At 42.0% G+C, this 19,513-nt stretch overlaps 1 protein-coding gene across 4 annotated transcripts in view; it reads right to left on the bottom strand.

The window, feature by feature from the left end:
* Positions 1-19,513, bottom strand: part of SEC16B (SEC16 homolog B, endoplasmic reticulum export factor) — a 67,043-nt gene that overhangs the window by 25,923 nt on the left and 21,607 nt on the right. For 3 of the 4 annotated variants that reach the window (XM_088845313.1, XM_088845311.1, XM_088845312.1), the window contains exons 3-11: positions 18,608-18,720; positions 17,355-17,475; positions 16,487-16,595; positions 14,938-15,082; positions 12,326-12,477; positions 11,897-11,958; positions 6,346-6,481; positions 5,627-5,861; positions 85-178 (exon numbers count right to left, since the gene is read on the bottom strand). In XM_088845313.1, coding sequence (XP_088701439.1) covers positions 85-178; positions 5,627-5,861; positions 6,346-6,481; positions 11,897-11,958; positions 12,326-12,477; positions 14,938-15,082; positions 16,487-16,595; positions 17,355-17,475; positions 18,608-18,720 — 1,167 coding nt within the window. Of the gene's footprint in view, positions 1-84; positions 179-5,626; positions 5,862-6,345; positions 6,482-11,896; positions 11,959-12,325; positions 12,478-14,937; positions 15,083-16,486; positions 16,596-17,354; positions 17,483-18,607; positions 18,721-19,513 lie in introns of all 4 variants that reach the window. The other variant, XM_088845314.1, reaches the window with a different exon arrangement.

The following is a 19,513-nucleotide window of genomic DNA, read 5'->3' as shown; positions in this document are numbered from 1 at the left end:
AGTACATCTTGTATTTCATCCCCACATTTGGAGGGGAGGTCTCTCCACTCCACTGGTCTCTCCCTGTGCAAGTCCCCGACTCACCCACTCATGACCCAGCTGTAGGTCCTTGGGTCCATCTTGCTGGAGAGGAACAAAGCATGGCCCCACAAATGGTTCTTCATGGCCCACTCCAAGGCTTCCTGAAAACACAGACATCACCTTCAGTACCTCCTTGCTCACCTTCCTCTAACACAACAACCAACAACTGTGCTTGGGTACCACTGCCCCCTGAGCAGTTAGAGGCCAGGCTTCCGGGAAGACGCGCAGAGCCTCCATGGGAATCTGAGAAAGAGAGAATAGGGAACCAGCTTCAGCCGGCAGGTATTTCTCTCTCCAGTGCCCCTTTCTCCAACCTTCATGTGATCAGAACCTGTTACATGATTTCATTAGCTCCCCACAAACATGGTTACCAGTTACATTTATCTCTTGAGAACATGTCACATGATACTTTCATGAGCCTAAGCACCAAGAATGAGAGAGGCATTTCACACCAAGCACTGAATCTCTAAAGATGAGTTGAAGATGGTGTTCACAGGGCGTGGTAGAGCAACTGTTTATTAACAACTGTGGCAGAGACACCTACTTCCTCACCCAAATCCATGCTCTCCTTCCTGGGCCAAGAGCTGGACTGTATTTCCCACCTCCCTGGCACTGAGGTGTGGCTGAGTTCTGGGTTATCAGATGGGAATGGAAGCAACGCATGCAGCCTCTGGGTCTGACCCATAGAGCTCCCCATGCTCAATCCTCCATGGCCTTTTCCCCATCTGGCTGGAATGCAGATGACACCCAGGAGCCTTAGAGACTCTACGTTGAAGATGGTAGAGCCTCATACAGCCGAGTCCTTGGGTTACTTATGGAGGAGGGCTGTCCCATCTTCTGTTCATCTGCCCTGCACTCATATGAAGAGAAAAAGGCTGCTATTATGCTTAAGCCAGTATACACAGCATTAACCTACCCCACCCAGTACTACAACTAACTGCTTCCAAAATATCAAGTCCTTATTAGTTAACTAGTCAACTTCATATGTCAGAGTAATCACACCATTAATTGGTGACATGGGTCAAAAGCTGCAAATTTTAAAACATACACATACATATATTTATCTCTTCATTTAATTTTCAAAACTATTTAGTAAGAGTTTAATTTATATGTGAGTAGTAAAGAAGTCATCTGCCAATGCAGGAGACACAGGAGACGCAGATTTGATCCCTGAGCCAGGAAGATCCCCTGGAGGGCGAAATGGCAACCCACTCTAGTATTCTTGCCTGGAAAAAACCCATGGACAGGGGAGCCTGGTGGGCTATTATAGTCCATGGGGTCACAAAAGAGTCAGACACAACTTTGCAACTGACCGTGCAATTTCCTTACTGTCCCCAAAATAATTTGATTTTTGGACAGGAGGTTACTAACGAGGTATTTCCACCTCCAAATGAACATGTATTTGATTATCCCAGCATCTCCCATGTTACCGTATTTGAAGAGAGAATAAATTTAAACAATCACAGTTAGGAAATTCTGCCTCACAGTCAGTAGAAGTAAAAATCACATTAAGATTGCTCTTTTTGAAACAAGTTCCTACTGTATAGCCCCAGGAACTATACTCGAAATCCTGTAATAAAACATAATAGAAAACAATATTTAGAAAAACTATATCTATATGTATAACTGCAATCACTCTGCTGTACAGCAAAAATTAACACAACATTATATATCAACTACACTTCAATTTTAAAAAAAAGAAACCCAGGTGAAATCTTAAAAAAAAAGAAAATGTTCTTTTTGGGGAAAAGAAGATTGATATTTTTGTATGTTAAACTATTTCATAGTAGTATTTTTTAGAAGGATTTACTAAAGACTGGTAAGCCTTCTTATCTCTCCTTGATATTCTTTGGAAGTCTGTACTCAGTTGGGTGTATCTTTCCCTTTCTCCTTTGCCTTTCGCTTCTCTTCTTCTCTAAGCTCTTTGTAAGGCCTCCTCAGACAACCATTTTGACTGGTGCGGAATTACTGCTGCTGCTGCTAAGTCACTTCAGTCGTGTCCGACTCTGCGTGACCCCATAGACGGAAGCCCACCAGGCTCCCCCATCCCGGGGATTCTCCAGGCAAGAACACTGGAGTGGGTTGCCATTTCCTACTTTAGCCAAAAATCTGGATCCCCAAAAATATAATTTAAGAATGAGTGATGAATTGAGAACTTACATGGAGGATATCAATCTTGCACAATGCCAGAATTAAGACCCTGCTGCTGCTGCTGCTAAGTCACTTCAGTCGTGTCTGACTCTGTGTGACCCCATAGACGGAAGTCCACCAGGCTCCCCCATCCCTGGGATTCTCCAGGCAAGAACACTGGAGTGGGTTGCCATTTCCTTCTCCAATGTGTGAAAGTGAAAAGTGAAATTGAAGTCACTCAGTCGTGTCCGACCCTTAGCAACCCCATGGACTGCAGCCTACCAGGCTCCTCCATCCATGGGATTTTCCAGGCTAGAGTACTGGAGTGGCTTGCCATTGCCTTCTCCGAATTAAGACCCTAGTCAAGTGTTAATTTAAGATTTAAAAACATTGTGGAGTCCAGCTCCTCACAGATCACCCTGAACTCCCATAATGCTCTATCTACCCTTGTTACCCTTGGGTCATAGTATGACAGATGATGTGGTGGGTTGTTACAAGCCCAAGCTCAGGTTCCAGGCTGCCTAAATCTAAACCTTGCTTTATTACTAATTTTCCTCATTTATAAATACATAGAATAGGATAGAACCTAAACTAGAGGGTCTCTATGAAGATAAATGAGATAATGCATATAAGCCAATAGGTAAGCATCTGGCACATAGAAAGTATTTTTCAAATGTTTTCTTTTATTATTGTTGTTGTTATGATCATTACTTATTCTTAAGAAAGAGATTATCACTGATTTATCTCTGTATCCCCCTACTGGGTTTGATGCCTTAGAAGTAGCTGCTACATAAATGTTTATTGAGTAAGTGAATCACTGGTGAAATAGCAGTCCCTACTATATAGTGAATATATATATTAAATATATAATGACTATATACACACACATATATGCTACAAGTTTATCCCATTTTCACTGAGTATCATGTCTATCTCTCATTTAAAAGATAACATCACATACAAAGACACACAATTAAAGATTTAAAGGTAAAGGTGAAGTCACAAAAGTATTTCAACTTTATTTTCATAAATTAATTTTGAGGCAGGAAAAGCCCTTCTATATGTCACCCCAAAAAAGTGATTTCAGACAGAAAATCCTAAAAAAGTAAAGAGCTCCTACAAATCAATATATGGGCATCAAAACCCACAGAAAAATGTGGAAAATCCGTGACAAAAATATTCACAGATTAAAGGATATTCAGCTTCATTTATAATAAGAAAAATGCAAATAACTACTATACATTTTTTTCACCTCTCACACTGGCACATATCAAAAAGAAACACACTGGGTTGGTGAGAGTTGGGGGGAAGCAGGCACTCTCGTATATTGGTAGAGTAATCAGTACAACCTCTAAAAAGTCAGTTTGTAAATATCTATCAAAATTACAAACCATATACCCTTTGATCCAAAGCTTCCACTTCTACAAACTTTTCTTACATATATTCTCTCCACAGGGCAAAATGACAACATTATTCATTGCAGCATTATTTGTAATTGCAAAAGACTAGAAATGATCTCAGTGTCAATCTACAGAAGTTCAATTGAACTGATGATAATTCACCTATAGAAACCTATATAGCCGTAAGTAATAATGAGGAGGGTATTTGTAAATAATAAGAAACATGAGTCACCAAAATTGGCCCAAAGACCCAATTCAGCCCACTGCCTGTTTTGGTACAGCCTGCAAGCTACGAAAGTTTTTACACTTTTAAATGATTGAAAAAAGATCAAAAAAAGAATAATGCTTCATTACATATGAAAGTGATATATTCAAATTTCTATATCCACAAAGTATTATTGAAACACAGCCACACCCATTTATTTACAGATTATCCATGGCTGTTTTCACACAATAACAGCAGAACTAAGTAGAGCAAAGCCTGCAAAGTCTAAAATATTTACTATCTGTTCCTTTATGGAAAAAAAATTTACCAATGCCAATATAGAGTGTTTCCTATAAGATTTTGTTGAATGACAAAAGGAAGGTGAAGACATGATATGTAATATGCTATAAGGGCAAAGAGGGAGGAAATAATTATATATGGAGGAAATACCTCCATATATTTCAGAGAGGAAAAATCTTGTGGCTAGGAAGGAGCAGGGAACAGCATCATTTCTCCCGTTATATCCCTTTTATCTTTTGATTTTTAACTGATTCTAATTGATTTCAACCATTTATGCAAATATTTAAGTTTACTGAAATGCAACTCAATCCAGTATTCTTGCCTGGGAAATCCCATGGATAGAGGAGCCTGGTGGGCTACAGTCCATGGAGGGTAGCAAAGAGTTGGACACAACTGAGTGACTTTCACTTCACTTCATGTAAGACTTTTGTAAAATGTGAGCTCAACTTCAAAATTGGGGTATAAAATAATAGGGACATACGTAAGGTGATGTATATGTTATGATGTAATGTATATGTTAATAACTCAATGAGGGGAATCCTTCCATAACATATATCAAATCACATTGTACACTTTATCTTACCATTTCATTTGTCAAATATACTTCTATTTAAAATTTAATAAATAATATAAAAATGTCAAAGTCTAACTTGCATATCAAAAAATACAGAAGACATCACTTCATCAGTGGAATTAAAGTATTCAGTATTGACATGTATATTTTAGATATAGTTGATGGAGGTATCATTTGTAAACAAACTTCCTGGAAACTAGTGTATATGTCAAGAGCCTTTTAAAAGTACATACTCTTTAACCCAGTAGTTCCACTTCTAGGAATCTATCTTAAAAAATAATAAAAAGATCATCCAAAGATTTATATAACAAGATTTTTGAATTTTATAATTATGGTGGTGGTGGTTTAGTGGATAAGTCAGTGTCTGGCTCTTGCAGCCCCATGGACTGAAGCCCACAAGGCTCCTCTGTCCATGGGATTTTCCAGGGAAGAATACTCGAGTGGGTTGCCATTTCCTTCTTCAGAGGATCTTCCCCACCCAGGGGTGAAACCCTGATCTCGTGCATTGCAGGTGGATTCTTTACCCACTGAGTTACCAGAGAATGGCAAAACTGTCCATGGCCTATATAGTCAACAACAATGAACTGTGCATAAAATATGATGCATTCATATAATGGAATATAATCTAGTTTTTAGTGGCACAGTTTAATGCCATGAGAGGATTTCACCATATAGTCTTAAGGGAAAAAAAGAAAAAAATTGTATATGTAATTTAACTTTTAATATTGATATATATGTGTAGAAAATACTAGAAGTAAATATATCAAAATGTTAACAGGTATTATCTTTTAATGGTAGGACTTTGGGGTTTTTTTTTCTTCCTTTGTACCTTTCTGAACTTACTGTTATAAAATGAGTATATGTCACTCATATCATTGGGGGAGGGGTGAGCTATAGGGCTGCCGGGACTATTTTAAGCAGGAGCGGGCGCGGCACTTGCCTTCTTCCTTCCATAATAGAGGAGCTTAGTGAATTTCTCCACGATCTGCGCAGGCGTCTCCACGCTGGGAGGAATCTCCCCGGTGAGCAGATCCCGGGTCCCGGAGCTCAGCACTGGCCAATCCTCGTCCGTCAGGTTGATGAGGTTGGCGACAGGCGGCTGCCGCTTGTACTTCTCCAGCTTCTTGCAGTCCTGCATCAGCAGCTCGGCGATGTCAGACCCCACCATGGACTGAAAGGCAAAGAGAATCCCATTCCCTGAGGGAGAATCCCATTCGTCGCCAGGCCGGTACCCCAGGCTGCAGAAAAGGGGCCCAGAGCACCCGCCCGCCTCAGGAGGAGACCCACGTGTAAACACAGACAGTCCTTTTTGCATTGTGGTAGTTGAAACTCCACCTTCATTCTCATGGCTATTTTCTGCCTGTCAGGAGCCACAAAGGTGACCAGAAATATGCACATTCTCATAGGTGTATTATCTGCTTGGTGCAGTAACCCAAGACCTGAGCAATAACCAGAGGCTAGTGGAGAAGGGCAGGGAAAAGTTAGCGTTTGCACTCTGGCATTGACCTCAGCAGTTTCTTTTCTTGAGGTCATCTGTTGCTTCTTTAATGTTACCTTTTATAATTATGCCCCAAGACGAATCTTCTCTCCCCCAGCAAAATTTACATTTCAGTCCAGCCTGCACCTGGCCATCCTCGGGCCGCGGTGATACTGACCCCGTTCTGCCGACAAAGGAGAACCAACAGCTGCCAGAGTAGAGCCGAGTCTCTGCTCCCCCCTGTCTCAGATTTGCGGCTCTGTGCTGCCTTCTGCTGGCAAAACGTCATGATGTCCACCTTGTGCACATCTTCCCTAGGGAGAGATTTCAAGGAGCAAAGAGTGAGCGACAGACTCTGCCCGCAGGCAGGACCACAAGCCCCTCTGACAGCCTGAGGGCGCTACCTGGGCTAGGACTGAGATAGTAATAGAAACAGGACAACCCAGGATGGGGACAGTGAGTCTGTAGTTACAGGATAGTTGTTTCCATATAGAACAGGAAGGGACCTCAGAGATTCTCTCATCAACTGTCTCCATTTTGCAGAGGAAGAAACTGAGCCCCAGAGACCTGAAATGACTATTTGGGTGGCAGGTTACAGCACAGACTTTGAGATCAGACAACCCTGGATTTCAGTTCAATTCAGTTCAGTCGCTCAGTGGTGTCCAACTCTTTGCGACCCCATGAATCGCAGCACGCCAGGCCTCCCTGTCCATCACCAACTCCCAGAGTCTACCCAAACTCATGTCCATGAAGTCGGTGATGCCATCCAACCATCGCATCCTCTGTCATACCCTTCTCCTTCTGCCCCCAATCCCTCCCAGCATCAGGGTCTTTTCCAATGGGTCAACTCTTTGCATGAGGTGGCCAAAGTATCGGAGTTTCAGCTTCAGCATCACTCCTTCCAATGAACACCCAGGACTGATCTCCTTTAGGATGGACTGGTTGGATCTCCTTGAAGTCCAAAGGACTCTCAAGAGTCTTCTCCAACACCACAGTTCAAAAGTATCAATTCTTCAGCGTTCAGCTTTCTTCACAGTCCAACTCTCACATCCATACATGACCAATGGAAAAACCATAGCCTTGACTATATGGACCTTTGTTGGCAAAGTAATGTCTCTGCTTTTTAATATGCTATCTAGGTTGGTCATAACTTTCCTTCCAAGGAGCAAGCATCTTTTAATTTCATGGCTGAGTCACCATCTGCAGTGATTTTGGAGCCCAAAAGAATAAAGTCTGACACTGTTTCCACTGTTTCTCCATCTATTTCCCATGAAGTGATGGGACCAGATGCCATGATCTTTGTTTTCTGAATGCTGAGCTTTAAGCCAACTTTTTCATTCTGCCCTTTCAGTTTCATCAAGAGGCTTTTTAGTTCCTCTTCACTTTCTGCCATGAGGATGGTGTCATCTGCATATCCGAGGTTATTGATATTTCTCCAGGCAATCTTGATTCCAGCTTGTGCTTCTTCCAGCCCAGCGTTCCTCATGATGTACTCTGCATATAAGTTAAATAAGCAGGGTGACAATATACAGCCTTGACGTACTCCTTTTCCTATTTGGAACCAGTCTGTTGTTCCATGTCCAGTTCTAACTGTTGCTTCCTGATCTGCATACAGGTTTCTCAAGGGGCAGGTCAGGTGGTCTGGTATTCCCATCTCTTTCAGAATTTTCCAGAGTTTATTGTGATCCATACAGTCAAAGGCTCTTTGGCATAGTCAATAAAGCAGAAATAGATGGTTTTCTGGAACTCTCTTGATTTTTCCAAGATCCAGTGGGTGTTGGCAATTTGATCTCTGGTGCCTCTGCCTTTTCTAAAACCAGCTTGAACATCTGGAAGTTCATGGTTCACATATTGCTGAAGCCTAGCTTGCAGAATTTTGAGCATGACTTTACTAGTGTGTGAGATGAGTGCAATTGTGCGGTAGTTTGAGCATTCTTTGGCATTGCCTTTCTTTGGGATTGGAATGAAGACTGACCTTTTCCAGTCCTGTGACCACTGCTGAGTTTTCCAAATTTGCTGGCATATTGAGTGCAGCACTTTCACAGCATCATCTTTCAGGATTTGAAATAGCTCAACTGGAATTCCATCACCTCCACTGACTTTGTTCGTAGTGATGCTTTCTAAGGCCCACTTGACTTCACATTCCAGGATGTCTGGCCCTAGGTCAGTGATCACACCATCGTGATTATCTGGGTCGTGAAGATCTTTTTTGTACAGTTCTTCTGTGTATTCTTGCCACCTCTTCTTAATATCTTCTGCTTCTGTTAGGGCCATACCATTTTTGTCCTTTCTCAAGCCCATCTTTGCATGAAATGTTCCCTTGGTATCTCTAATTTTCTTGAAGAGATCTCTAGTCTTTCCCATTGTGTTGTTTTCCTCTATTTCTTTGCATTAACCACTGAGGAAGACTTTATCTCTCCTTGCTATTCTTTGGAATTCTGCATTCAAATGCTTATATCTTTCCTTTTCTCCTTTGCTTTTTGCTTCTCTTCTTTTTACAGCTATTTGTAAGGCCTCCTCAGACAGCTATTTTGCTTTTTTGCATTTTTTTCCATGGGGATGGTCTTGATCCCTGTCTCCTGTACAATGTCACAAACCTCCGTCCACAGCTCATCAGGCACTCTATCAGATCTAGTCCCTTAAATCTATTTCTCACTTCCACTGTATAATCATAAGGGATTTGATTTAGGTCACACCTGAATGGTCTAGTGGTTTTCCCTATTTTCTTCAATTTAAGTCTGAATTTGGCAATAGTGAGTTCATGATCTGAGCCACAGTCAGCTCGCGGTCTTGTTTTGCTGACTATATAGAGCTTCTCCATCTTTGGCTGCAAAGAATATAATCAATCTGATTTCGGTGTTGACCATCTGGTGATGTCCAAGTGTAGAGTCTTCCCTTATGTTGTTGGAAGAAGGTGTTTGCTATGACCAGTGCATTCTCTTGACAAAACTCTATTAGCCTTTGCCCTGCTTCATTTCGTGCTCCAAGGCCAAATTTGCCTGTTACTCCAGGTATTTCTTGACTTCCTACTTTTGCATTCCAGTCCTCTATAATGAAAAGGACATCTCTTTTGGGTGTTAGTTCTAAAAGGTCTTGTAGACTGGACCGCGCAGGAAGGAAGCACAGCGGATGCGACGGACCATGCAGGAAGCGCAGCCAAGAGGCGCTAACCCACGCCCAAGGTCAGGGGCAGCTACCGAGAGTGCCAGGCTGTGACAGCGCAGGAGCGGCCGAGAGGAGCTACTCCACGTTCAAGGTCAGGAGGGGCGACCTCATCCAAGGTAAGGAGCAGCGGCTGTGCTTTGCTGCAGCAGCCATGAAGAGATACCCCACGTCCAAGGTAAGAGAAACCCAAGTAAGATGGTAGGTGTTGCGAGAGGGCATCAGAGGGCAGACACACTGAAACCACAATCACAGAAAACTAGCCAATCTGATCACATGGACCACAGCCTTGTCTATATCAATGAAACTAAGCCATGCTCTGTGGGGCCACCCAAGATGGACGGGTCATGGTGGAGAGGTCTGATAGAATGTGGTCCACTGAAGAAGGGAATGGCAAACCACTTCAGTATTCTTGCCTTGAGAACCCCATGAACAGTATGAAAAGGCAAAATGATAGGATACTGAAAGAGGAACTCCCCAGGTCGGTAAGTGTCCAATATGCTACTGGATATCAGTGGAGAAATAACTCCAGAAAGAATGAAGGGATGGCGCCAAAGCAAAAACAATACCCAGTTATGAATGTGACTGGTGATAGAAGCAAGGTCCGATGCTGTAAAGAGCAATATTGCATAGGAACCTGGGATGTTAGGTCCATGAGTCAAGGTAAATTGGAAGTAGTCAAACAGGAGATGGCAAGAGTGAGCATTGACATTCTAGGAATCAACGAACTAAAATGGACTGGAATGGGTGAATTTAACTCAGATGACCATTATATCTACTACTGTGAACAGGAATCCCTTAGAAGAAATGGAGTAGCCATCATGGTCAACCAGAGTCTGAAATGCAGTACTTGGATGCAGTCTCAAAAATGACAGAATGATCTCTGTTCATTTCCAAGGCAAACCATTCAATATCATGGTAATCCAAGCCTATGTCCCAACCAGTAATGCTGAAGAAGCTGAAGTTGAACAGTTCTATGAAGACCTACAAGACCTTTTAGAACTAACACACAACCCTGGATTTAAATCTAGCCTAAACTTCTCAGCCTACACAAGTTGCCTATCTCCTCTGAGCCTCTGCTCTTTCTGATAAAACAGGGGTGATAAAAATGTCTACCTCCAGGGCTTCCCTGGTGGTACAGTGGATAGGAATCTACCTGCCGATACAAGGGACACAGATTCAATCCCTGGTCTGGTAAGATACCACATGCTGTGGAGCAACTAACTCATGTGCAATAACTACTGACCTTGGCGCTGCAACTACTGAGCCTGTGTGCCGCAACCACTGAAGCCTGCATGCCTAGAGCCTGTGCTCCATGACAAGAGAAGCCAGTGCACTGCAACAAAGAGTAGCCCCCGCTCACCACAACTAGAGAAAGCCCGCATGGAGCAACGAAGACTAGTGCAGCTAAACTAAACAAACAAAATAAAAGTTCTTAAAAAGTCTGCCTCCAACTCAGTGTCTTATAATAACCTATAATGGAAAAGAATCTGAAAAGGAACAGATTTATATGTAACTAATCACTTTGCTGTACACGTGAAACTAACACAGCCTTGTAAGTCAACTATACTTCTATTAAAATGCTGTTTTAAAGTCTGCTGCTGCTGCTAAGTCGCTTCAGTCGTGTCCGACTCTGTGCGACCCCATAGACGGCAGCCCACCAGGCTCCCCCGTCCCTGGGATTCTCCAGGCAAGAACACTGGAGTGGGTTGCCATTTCCTTCTCCAGTTTTAAAGTCTACCTCATACAAAAAGGAATTAGCCAATTGTGTAGCATATATAAAGTGCTCAATAAACAGGAATTATTATTTCCTTGAGATTATTTAATGAAGCCAGTCATATGGGGATCAGTACCTTAGGTGTCCAAACACCCAACTCGGTACTCTAGGCCACATCGCTACACCTGTGTGTAAAAATGGAGACAACAATTCATTTTTACTTGAAGGAACTGTCAAAATACCCTGGGGATTTTCTTGGAGGGGGAAGCTTCAGGATAAGGACACATCTGTATAGTTGTGATGATATTTAAAGGGCTTCAGAATGCATTATCTCACCTCTGACACCAGCCTGAACTCCTCTCCACAACAAAGAACATTCTCAATATTTATCAGAAACATGACTAGGAATGTAAAAGCAGTTCTAGCTCAATCCTGCAGAGGGCAGACTTGCACACTGTCTAGTAACTCATGCTGACTGGGTTATACATCTCTCCAGAAAAATGTTTTCCATATGAGCAACTTGCCTATGATTTCCCAGGCTGTGCTCCACTTTTCTACAGTTTAAGTATTATTAAGTACCCAGAACATTAAAACTTCCTACCACATAGCCCTTGTAAAATATTACTGATTTCAGATTTTTAAATCTTTTTATGTCTTTCAACACTCAACTTGCTTGTCAAAATGGCTCAGGCCACATCTGGCTCCAACTTGTAGCACAAAGATTCCATTCCAATGGGAACAGATATTTTCTTTCTAGGAAGCCAAGCCCAAATCCCCAACATGCTGATTTGGGCAGGAAGATTTTGTAGGTTTCAAAAGCCCTTATTTGGCAGCTTTTATGGGGATTTACCTGATCAGTGGTCCCGAGAAAGTCCTCATCTCTTCTTGTTCCTCAGAATCATTAAGAATGACCTGGAACAAAAGACTCAAGTTTGGTCTTCAGACTATGTCCCCCCAGTCCCCATTCCTCAGTTGAGTCCAGTGTCAGAACCCAGAGCTGTGGTCCTAGGACGTGGCTCAATGCCTCATGGAGAAAGCAGAAAGACAAAAATGAGCTCTCTAGTTGCTGGATATGAGCCAACAGCATCACAGGTAAAACATCACTCTAGCATTACTTCTTTCAGAGAATAGCCCCACACATTCCTTCACACACACACACCCCCCCCCCCCCCAATCCACAGGCCTCAAAGAGCACTCTATTCCTGGAGATGCCAGGGCTCAGGAAAAGGGAAGCAGGGAGAAACATGCTGACATTCAGGGGACACAAAATCTTGTTTACCTCCATGCTGTGCAGTTCAACAAGGGCTGTCTGTCCATCACTGGGAGAGCTGGGACTCACACACACCAGCTGACCTCCTGGTCCAAAACTCACAGGCATGTGAGGGACATAGAACTTCATGGGTTCCTTGGGACCAGCTGCTGAGATGTCCTCTGACCAACCAATACAGGTGAACACTGTTAGCATTACTATCACTGCTTTGCTTTATGTAAGAAATATTCCACAGACATATTTCTTTCCAAATTTCACCTGGGACCAAGATAAGATTCTGGGTGGGTTACATAATTAGAAGAAATACATGCTCTAAGTCATATTTAGACCTTTAAGAATATGTCAGACTATAATGCCAAATCCAACAACATATTACAAGGATTATACACCATGATCAAGTGGGATTTATCCCAGGGATGCAAAGATTCTTCAGTGTATGCAGATCAATGTGATGTACCATATTAACATCTTAAAGAATAAAAACCATACAATCATCTCAATAGATGCAGAAAAAACTTTTGACAAAATTCAACAACGATTTATGATAAAAAAAAAAAATTATCCAGAAAGTGGGCATAAAGGGAACCTACTTCAACATAATAAAGGCCATACATGACAAACCCACAGCAGACATCATTGTCAGTGATGAAAAACTGAAAGCATTTCCCCTAAGATCAGGAGCAAGACTAGGATGCCTGTGCTCATCACTATCATTTAACATAATTTTAGAAATCCTAGTCATGGCAATAAGAGAAGAAAAAGAAATAAAAGGAATCCAAATTGGAAAAGAAGTAAAAATATCACTGTTTGCAAATGACATGATACTAAATATAGACAATCCTAAAGAGGCCACCAGAAAACTACTGGTATTGATCAGTGAATTTGGTAAAGTTGCAGTATACAAAATTAATGCACAGAAATCTCTTGCATTCCTGTACAATAACAATGGAAGATCATAAACAGAAATTAAAGAAACAATTCTATTTACCATTATAACAAAAGGAAAAAATACCTAGGAATAAACCTTCCTAAAGAGGCAAAAGACCTGTACTCAGAAAACTATAAGATACTGATGAAAGATTTCAAAGACAACACAAAGAGATGGAGAGATATACCATGTTCTTGGGCTGGAAGAATCAATACTGTGAAAATGACTGTACTACCCAAAGCAATCTACAGATTCAATGCAATCCCTATCAAATAACCAATGGCATTTTTCACAGAATTAGAACAGAAGATTTTATAATTTGTGTGGAAGCACAAAAGACCCTGAATAGCCAAAACAGTCTTGAGAAAGAAAAGCAGAGCTGAAAGAATCAGGCTTCCTAACTTTAAACTATACTACAAAGCTACAGTAATAATACAGTATGGTACTGGCACAAAAACAGAAATATAGATCAATGGAACAGGATAGAAAGCCCAGAGATAAACCCACACACCTACGGTTACCCAATATTTGATAATGCAGAAAAGATAATCTCTTCAATAGTGATGCTGGAAAAACTGAACAACCCATGCAAAAGAATGAAATCAGAACACTCCCTAACCCTATATACACAAAAATAAAGAGAAAATGGGTTAAAGACCTAAATGCAAGGCTGACACTATAAAACTCTTAGATGAAAACAGGCAGAACACTCTGACATAAATTGCAGCAAGATCTTCTTTTGACCTATCTCCTAGAGTAATGAAAATAAAAACAAAAGTAAACAAGTGGGACCTAATTAAACTAAAAAGTTTTTGCACAGCAAAGGAAACCATAAACAAGACAAAAAAAAAGAAAATAACACTTAGAATGGGAGAAAACATTTGCAAATGAAGCAACACGCAAGGGACTAATCTCCAAAATATATAAATAGCTCATGTAGCTCAATATCAAAATAACAAACAATCCAATCAGAAAATTAACAAAAGACCTAAATAGACATTTCTCCAAAGAAAACATACAGATGGCCAAGAGGCACATAAAATATGGTGACCTAAATGGGAAAGAAATCCAAAAAAGAGGGGATATATGTATATATATGGCTGATTCATTTTGCTGTATAGCAGAAAATAACAACATTGTAAATCAACTATACTCCAATAAAAAATTAATTTTAAAAAAGAAAAAAGAAGAATATAATTTAAGGAATTGATGGTTTAGTCCAAATGATAATGTACCAGGCCTAGACTCTCATGAGGGTGACAGGTTGGGGACTGGCTCTCATAGCCCCAGTACTCAGGGCAAATCTCCTACATCCAGGCCTTTGTGACCTGCCTTGACTTTCCCAAACTGACTCTGGTCTTCACTTTCTTCCCTGGTTACCTACAGTACCTCTGAGGGCCTCCTCTCCCAACCTGATGATGGCCATGGGCAGTGTTCCTTTCCAAGAATCAGCTATGATGCATTCTTCAGTACAAAAGAAAAAACGGGGAATGGAGCCAAAGCTGGCCACTCTGCCCAGGAGACCTACCTATGCAAATGAGGCAGACAAAAGATCTACCTTGGAAATAAATACCAGGTGACTGAGCGACTGAACTGAACTGAACTGAACTGAAAGTTGACCTTCCAAGAGATGTGCCACCCAGCCCTCTTCTCATCAGACTCACCCAACTCCTTTAATCATGTCAGTACCCACCAGCCTGAACTGGGCTCCAGACTGCTGAAGTCATGGGGTCATAGAGCTCGGAAGCATCTGCCATGTACTGACTGAGCTCATAGCTGCTGGAGGTGAGGCCAGACTCATGCTGCCAGAGAAGGTTGGACTCCTCCAACAGTGATGGCTGGAAGTTAAAAACAACAAGAACGCACGGGAAGAATCAGAGGCACTTCCAGAGAGACAGTCCTCCAAAGCGTTTCTTCAAAGCAACAAAATTCAAACTTTCAAATAAATCTAATCAATGTGGACATATTGAAAGGAAAAGAAGAGATCATTCAACTGACAGTTCTCGCTAAAGGATTCATTTTGGCCCCATGGGTAGAGTGCAGGTCCTGGGGTCAGGGGTTTTAATTCAAATCCCAGCTTTGTTAATACCAGGCTCTGTGACCTTGAACAAGTGATATAGACTCTCTAAGCTCAGTACCTTCATTTGTAATGTAGATAATCACACTTATCCTATATAGTTCAAGTACTTACCTCTTGTATTCATTCACCAACTGTTTAATGACCACTTACTATGCTCCAGGTACAATGCTTTCCCTAAGGATACAGGTACAAAAGGACTTCCCTGGTGGTTCAAGGGCTAAGACTCTGTGCTCCCAGTACAGGGGACTAGATCCCACATGATGCAGCTAGAAATTTGCACACAACATCTAAAAGATTCTACATGCTGCAACTAAAAATCATCCTGAATGTTGCAATGAAGATGCATGCCGCAACTAAGACCCAGTAAATAAATAAATATTTTAAAAAAGAAATCCACAGAACTTATATTCTGGGAAGAGTGTAAAACAGATGCAAACAATGGATACAAAAGCTCTTTGTCCACACTGTAAAGTACTGTACTCATATATGACTGCTGTTATTGTGTTGTTGTTACTGTTAGTCCTAATAGCTGCCCAGCCCTGTTAAATATTAGGTATACAGAAGAAACTGTTCCCCCAAATCATACAAATCTAATCAGGGATAGAAGATTAATACAAGACTGTCAAAAATTAAGACCTTGTCTCTTGTAACTTTTCCATAAATCTAAAGTTATTCCAAAATTGAAAGTTTGAATAATTCAAGAGCTCCATTTCATAGCCCAACTGGTACACACAGTAAGATTTCAGAGGAGAGAAATGGAAGAGTCAAGAAAGGTTTCCAATTCTGCTTTTCATACCCAAATTAAAAGATGCTAGCAACTTTCCACTTCCTGAGTAAACCAAATTGCTAGTCCACCAGGGTACCAGTAACACTTCTTTTCTTTCCCACTTTGGAGTGACTTGGGTGATATTTCCTGACAGCTAACTTGGCAAAAAAAAAAATTGCAAAAGGGCTCAATAAGGGCCCCAGACCCAGAAGATTGAAACAGGAATCAGGGAAAGGAGGGCATGGGCATGGAGGCTCTGCCAAGAGGGGAGGAATGGTACCCCTTAGACTGCTGGCACTAGGGAGCCCCACCCCCAGGGCCCTGACCTGCCACTGCTGATGATGTCAGCTGTGATGCACTGTCACAGACCACCAGCCCCGTGTCACTTCAGGTTACCTTGGTTTTCTGTGCCCCAGTTAGCGGACTCTCCATGAACAGGTCCCCGGGCCTCTCCTGTCCAGAGTTAGAAGCAGGACTGTCTTTATAAGGATTCTGACTCTTAGATCTGCAGCAAAATGACAGGAGCATGTGAGAGGGGATCCGGGGCAGGCCAGCAAGGCTGAGCTGCTCTGTACTGGAGGCTGCTCTGCCGCAAAGTGTGGGCAGGTGTCAGGTTGGCCCATGTGCCACAGGGAAAAGCCTTGTCCTCCCTTGTGCTGCCACAGTCTATTAAACCAGAAAAACAGGAACTCCCAGGGTTCATAGGACAGTTACTAGAAGTGGCCCCAAACTCTGCAGAGAAGCCTGGATCTCTGTGGCCTGACATCCCAGAATGACTTAAATCAGAGCAGACGGGTTGATGAGTTTCAGGCAGGGGAAAGGCCTAAGGGTACCAGACAGGTCCATGTACAAAATGCTCTTCCCTGCTCTTCTCATCCTGGGGGAGAGACCATTCTTAGGGCACAGGACTGGGCAGAGGAGAAGCACCCCATCCCCAGGCAGGATGCAATCATGAGAACTTCTGCAAGGCCACATCTGTTCCAAGGTCAATATAGAAGGCCCTCCTTCAAGATGGACCTCAAGTAACCTCACAGGTTTGAGGACTTAGGCAGGTTTGGGGAACTGATGCTCAGCATTAAGAATCCCTCCTTCCAGGGTCCATGCAAACAGCTGGCTGGGGCCAACCTGAGCTCCATCCTTGTGACCAGAAAAAAGCAGACGGGCTTCTGAAGATGAGGGACCAGTACCAGATGACATCAAGTTTGCCAAACATAGTCTGAGTCTGGCTGAATCATGTTGAACCAGCCCCTCCTTTCACACTTACTGGAACTGGGTCTCCCTATTTGTTCCAAATGGACTATTCTGGTTTTCATGTTGATGCTCATTGAGGTATTTTTGATCTCGATGATCTTCCTGCCAGATATAAGGACTCCCTTGCCTTGGCACTGCACCCTCAGAGGAAACAAAACAAAGACAGGTCACTTCCTATTCCTAAAAGTTCGGAGATTCTATCAAGTTGTAAAGCTGGGTTACTGGAGCATGGCAGTATAAAGACACACAGTCATCCTTCTGCATGCTTTAGGGGATTGGTTTCAGGACCTGAGAAAGTTAAAGTTAAAGTCCTTTATATGTTAATAAAATGGTGTAATATTTGCATATAATCTATGCACATCCTCCATAAACTTCAAACCATCTCTAGATGACTTCTAAAATGAATAATACCATGCAAATGCTATGCAAATAATTGTAAATACAATGTAGGTGCTAGGTAAATAGTTGCCAACAAGCAACAAATTCAAGTTTTAAGTTTTGGAGTTTTCTTTTTTTCAAATATTTTCGATCATCAGTTGGAGGCAGACCTGCAAATTCAGAGGGCTGACTGTATTTGCCAAACTGAATAAAGTTGGTAAGTGAAAGCCAACAGTGAAAGTCTGTAAGATGAATCTCAGTCTTCTCTGAACCAATTAGCATGACTGTATAGGCTAGTACAACAGTGGGGATCCTGTGTGTGTGTGTGTGTGTGTGTGTTTTCTGTGTGTGTGTGTTTTCAGTACTGAAACAGATTTTTCTCTTTACCAACAGGTCAGAAGCTGCCATTAACACATACCTAAATCCTTACTATTGGTATAAGGTATAAATTCCTTTCTGTGCAAATCTGCCACTCTGTGATGATCAGACTCATTACAGCCCAGCCACATACTTGATGACTTCACTGTTAAGAACTGACTTCACTGTTACTTGGTCAGGGAGAGACTATAATCTTGGTTATAATGAGGAGCAGGAAAAAAAAAAATGGATGAAGTACAAACTGTCCATAACACTAATAACATAATAATAGTTTCAGTACCATCAACTACACCTACATGTACAAAGAAAAATGACTCTTTTCTATCTCTTCTCAAGACGTCTAGCAGCAGTGTGTTTGCTATGGCCTCATCTGACCAAGAAAGAAGCAGGTGGGGGTGGGAGGGGATGGGGGTGGAGGCCTAGGATGAGGCTCTGAGCATGACCCTTTTGACCTCTGCCCTGTCAGACCAGTGGTACCATCCCAAAGGCTTCTTGGAGATTATTCCATACCTCTTTCTTCCTGAAGCTGCTGTGGGTGACCATGGTAGTAATAACTTCCATAAGCATATTCTTCCCTTCGGGCTGGAGAGTAATAGCTCTGATAGAGATCCTCAGTGCTCCACCTAAAGAGTCACAAAAAGGGCCACTCATTCAAGGATGAGCATAGCAAAGAGAAAAAATGGAGAGCAACTTTCCTGGTGGTCCAGTGGCTAAGACTTCACGATCCTAATGCAGGGAACCTGGGTCTGATCTGGGTCAGTAAGCTAGATCCCACATTCTCCAACTAAAGATTCCACATACATACCGCCACATACCGCCACAAAGATCAAATATGCTAAGTGCCGCAACTAAGACTGGACAAGACTGCCGGGAGAAATGTCAATAACCTCAGATACGCAGATGACACCACCCTTATGGCAGAAAGTGAAGAGGAACTAAAGAGCCTCTTGATGAAAGTGAAAGAGGAGAGTGAAAAGGTTGGCTTGAAGCTCAACATTCAGAAAACGAAGATCATGGCATCTGGTCCCATCACTTCATGGGAAATAGATGGGGAAACAGTGGAAACAGTGTCAGACTTTACTTTTTGGGCTCCAAAATCACTGCAGAAGCTGATTGCAGCCATGAAATTAAAAGACGCTTACTCCTTGGAAGGAAAGTTATGACCAACCTAGATAGCATATTAAAAAGCAGAGACATTACTTTGCCAACCAAGGTCCATCTAGTCAAGGCTATGGTTTTTCCAGTGGTCATGTATGGATGTGAGAGTTGGACTGTGAAGAAAGCTGATTGCTGAAGACGGCACAGCCAAATAAATAAATGATTTTAAAAAAAAGAAAAAAACAGTGAAGGACTTGACAAACGAAACAACTTCAGAGGACAAAACTGTGATACCTGTCTAGAATCTGCTCTAAAGCT

This window comes from Moschus berezovskii, chromosome 17, assembly GCF_049115385.1.
Source record: "Moschus berezovskii isolate FMDL1 chromosome 17, NW_MosBer_1.0, whole genome shotgun sequence".
Lineage (NCBI taxonomy): Eukaryota > Metazoa > Chordata > Mammalia > Artiodactyla > Moschidae > Moschus > Moschus berezovskii.
Note: the sequence above shows the minus strand (reverse complement) of the source record. Positions and strands in the feature narration are given on the sequence as shown.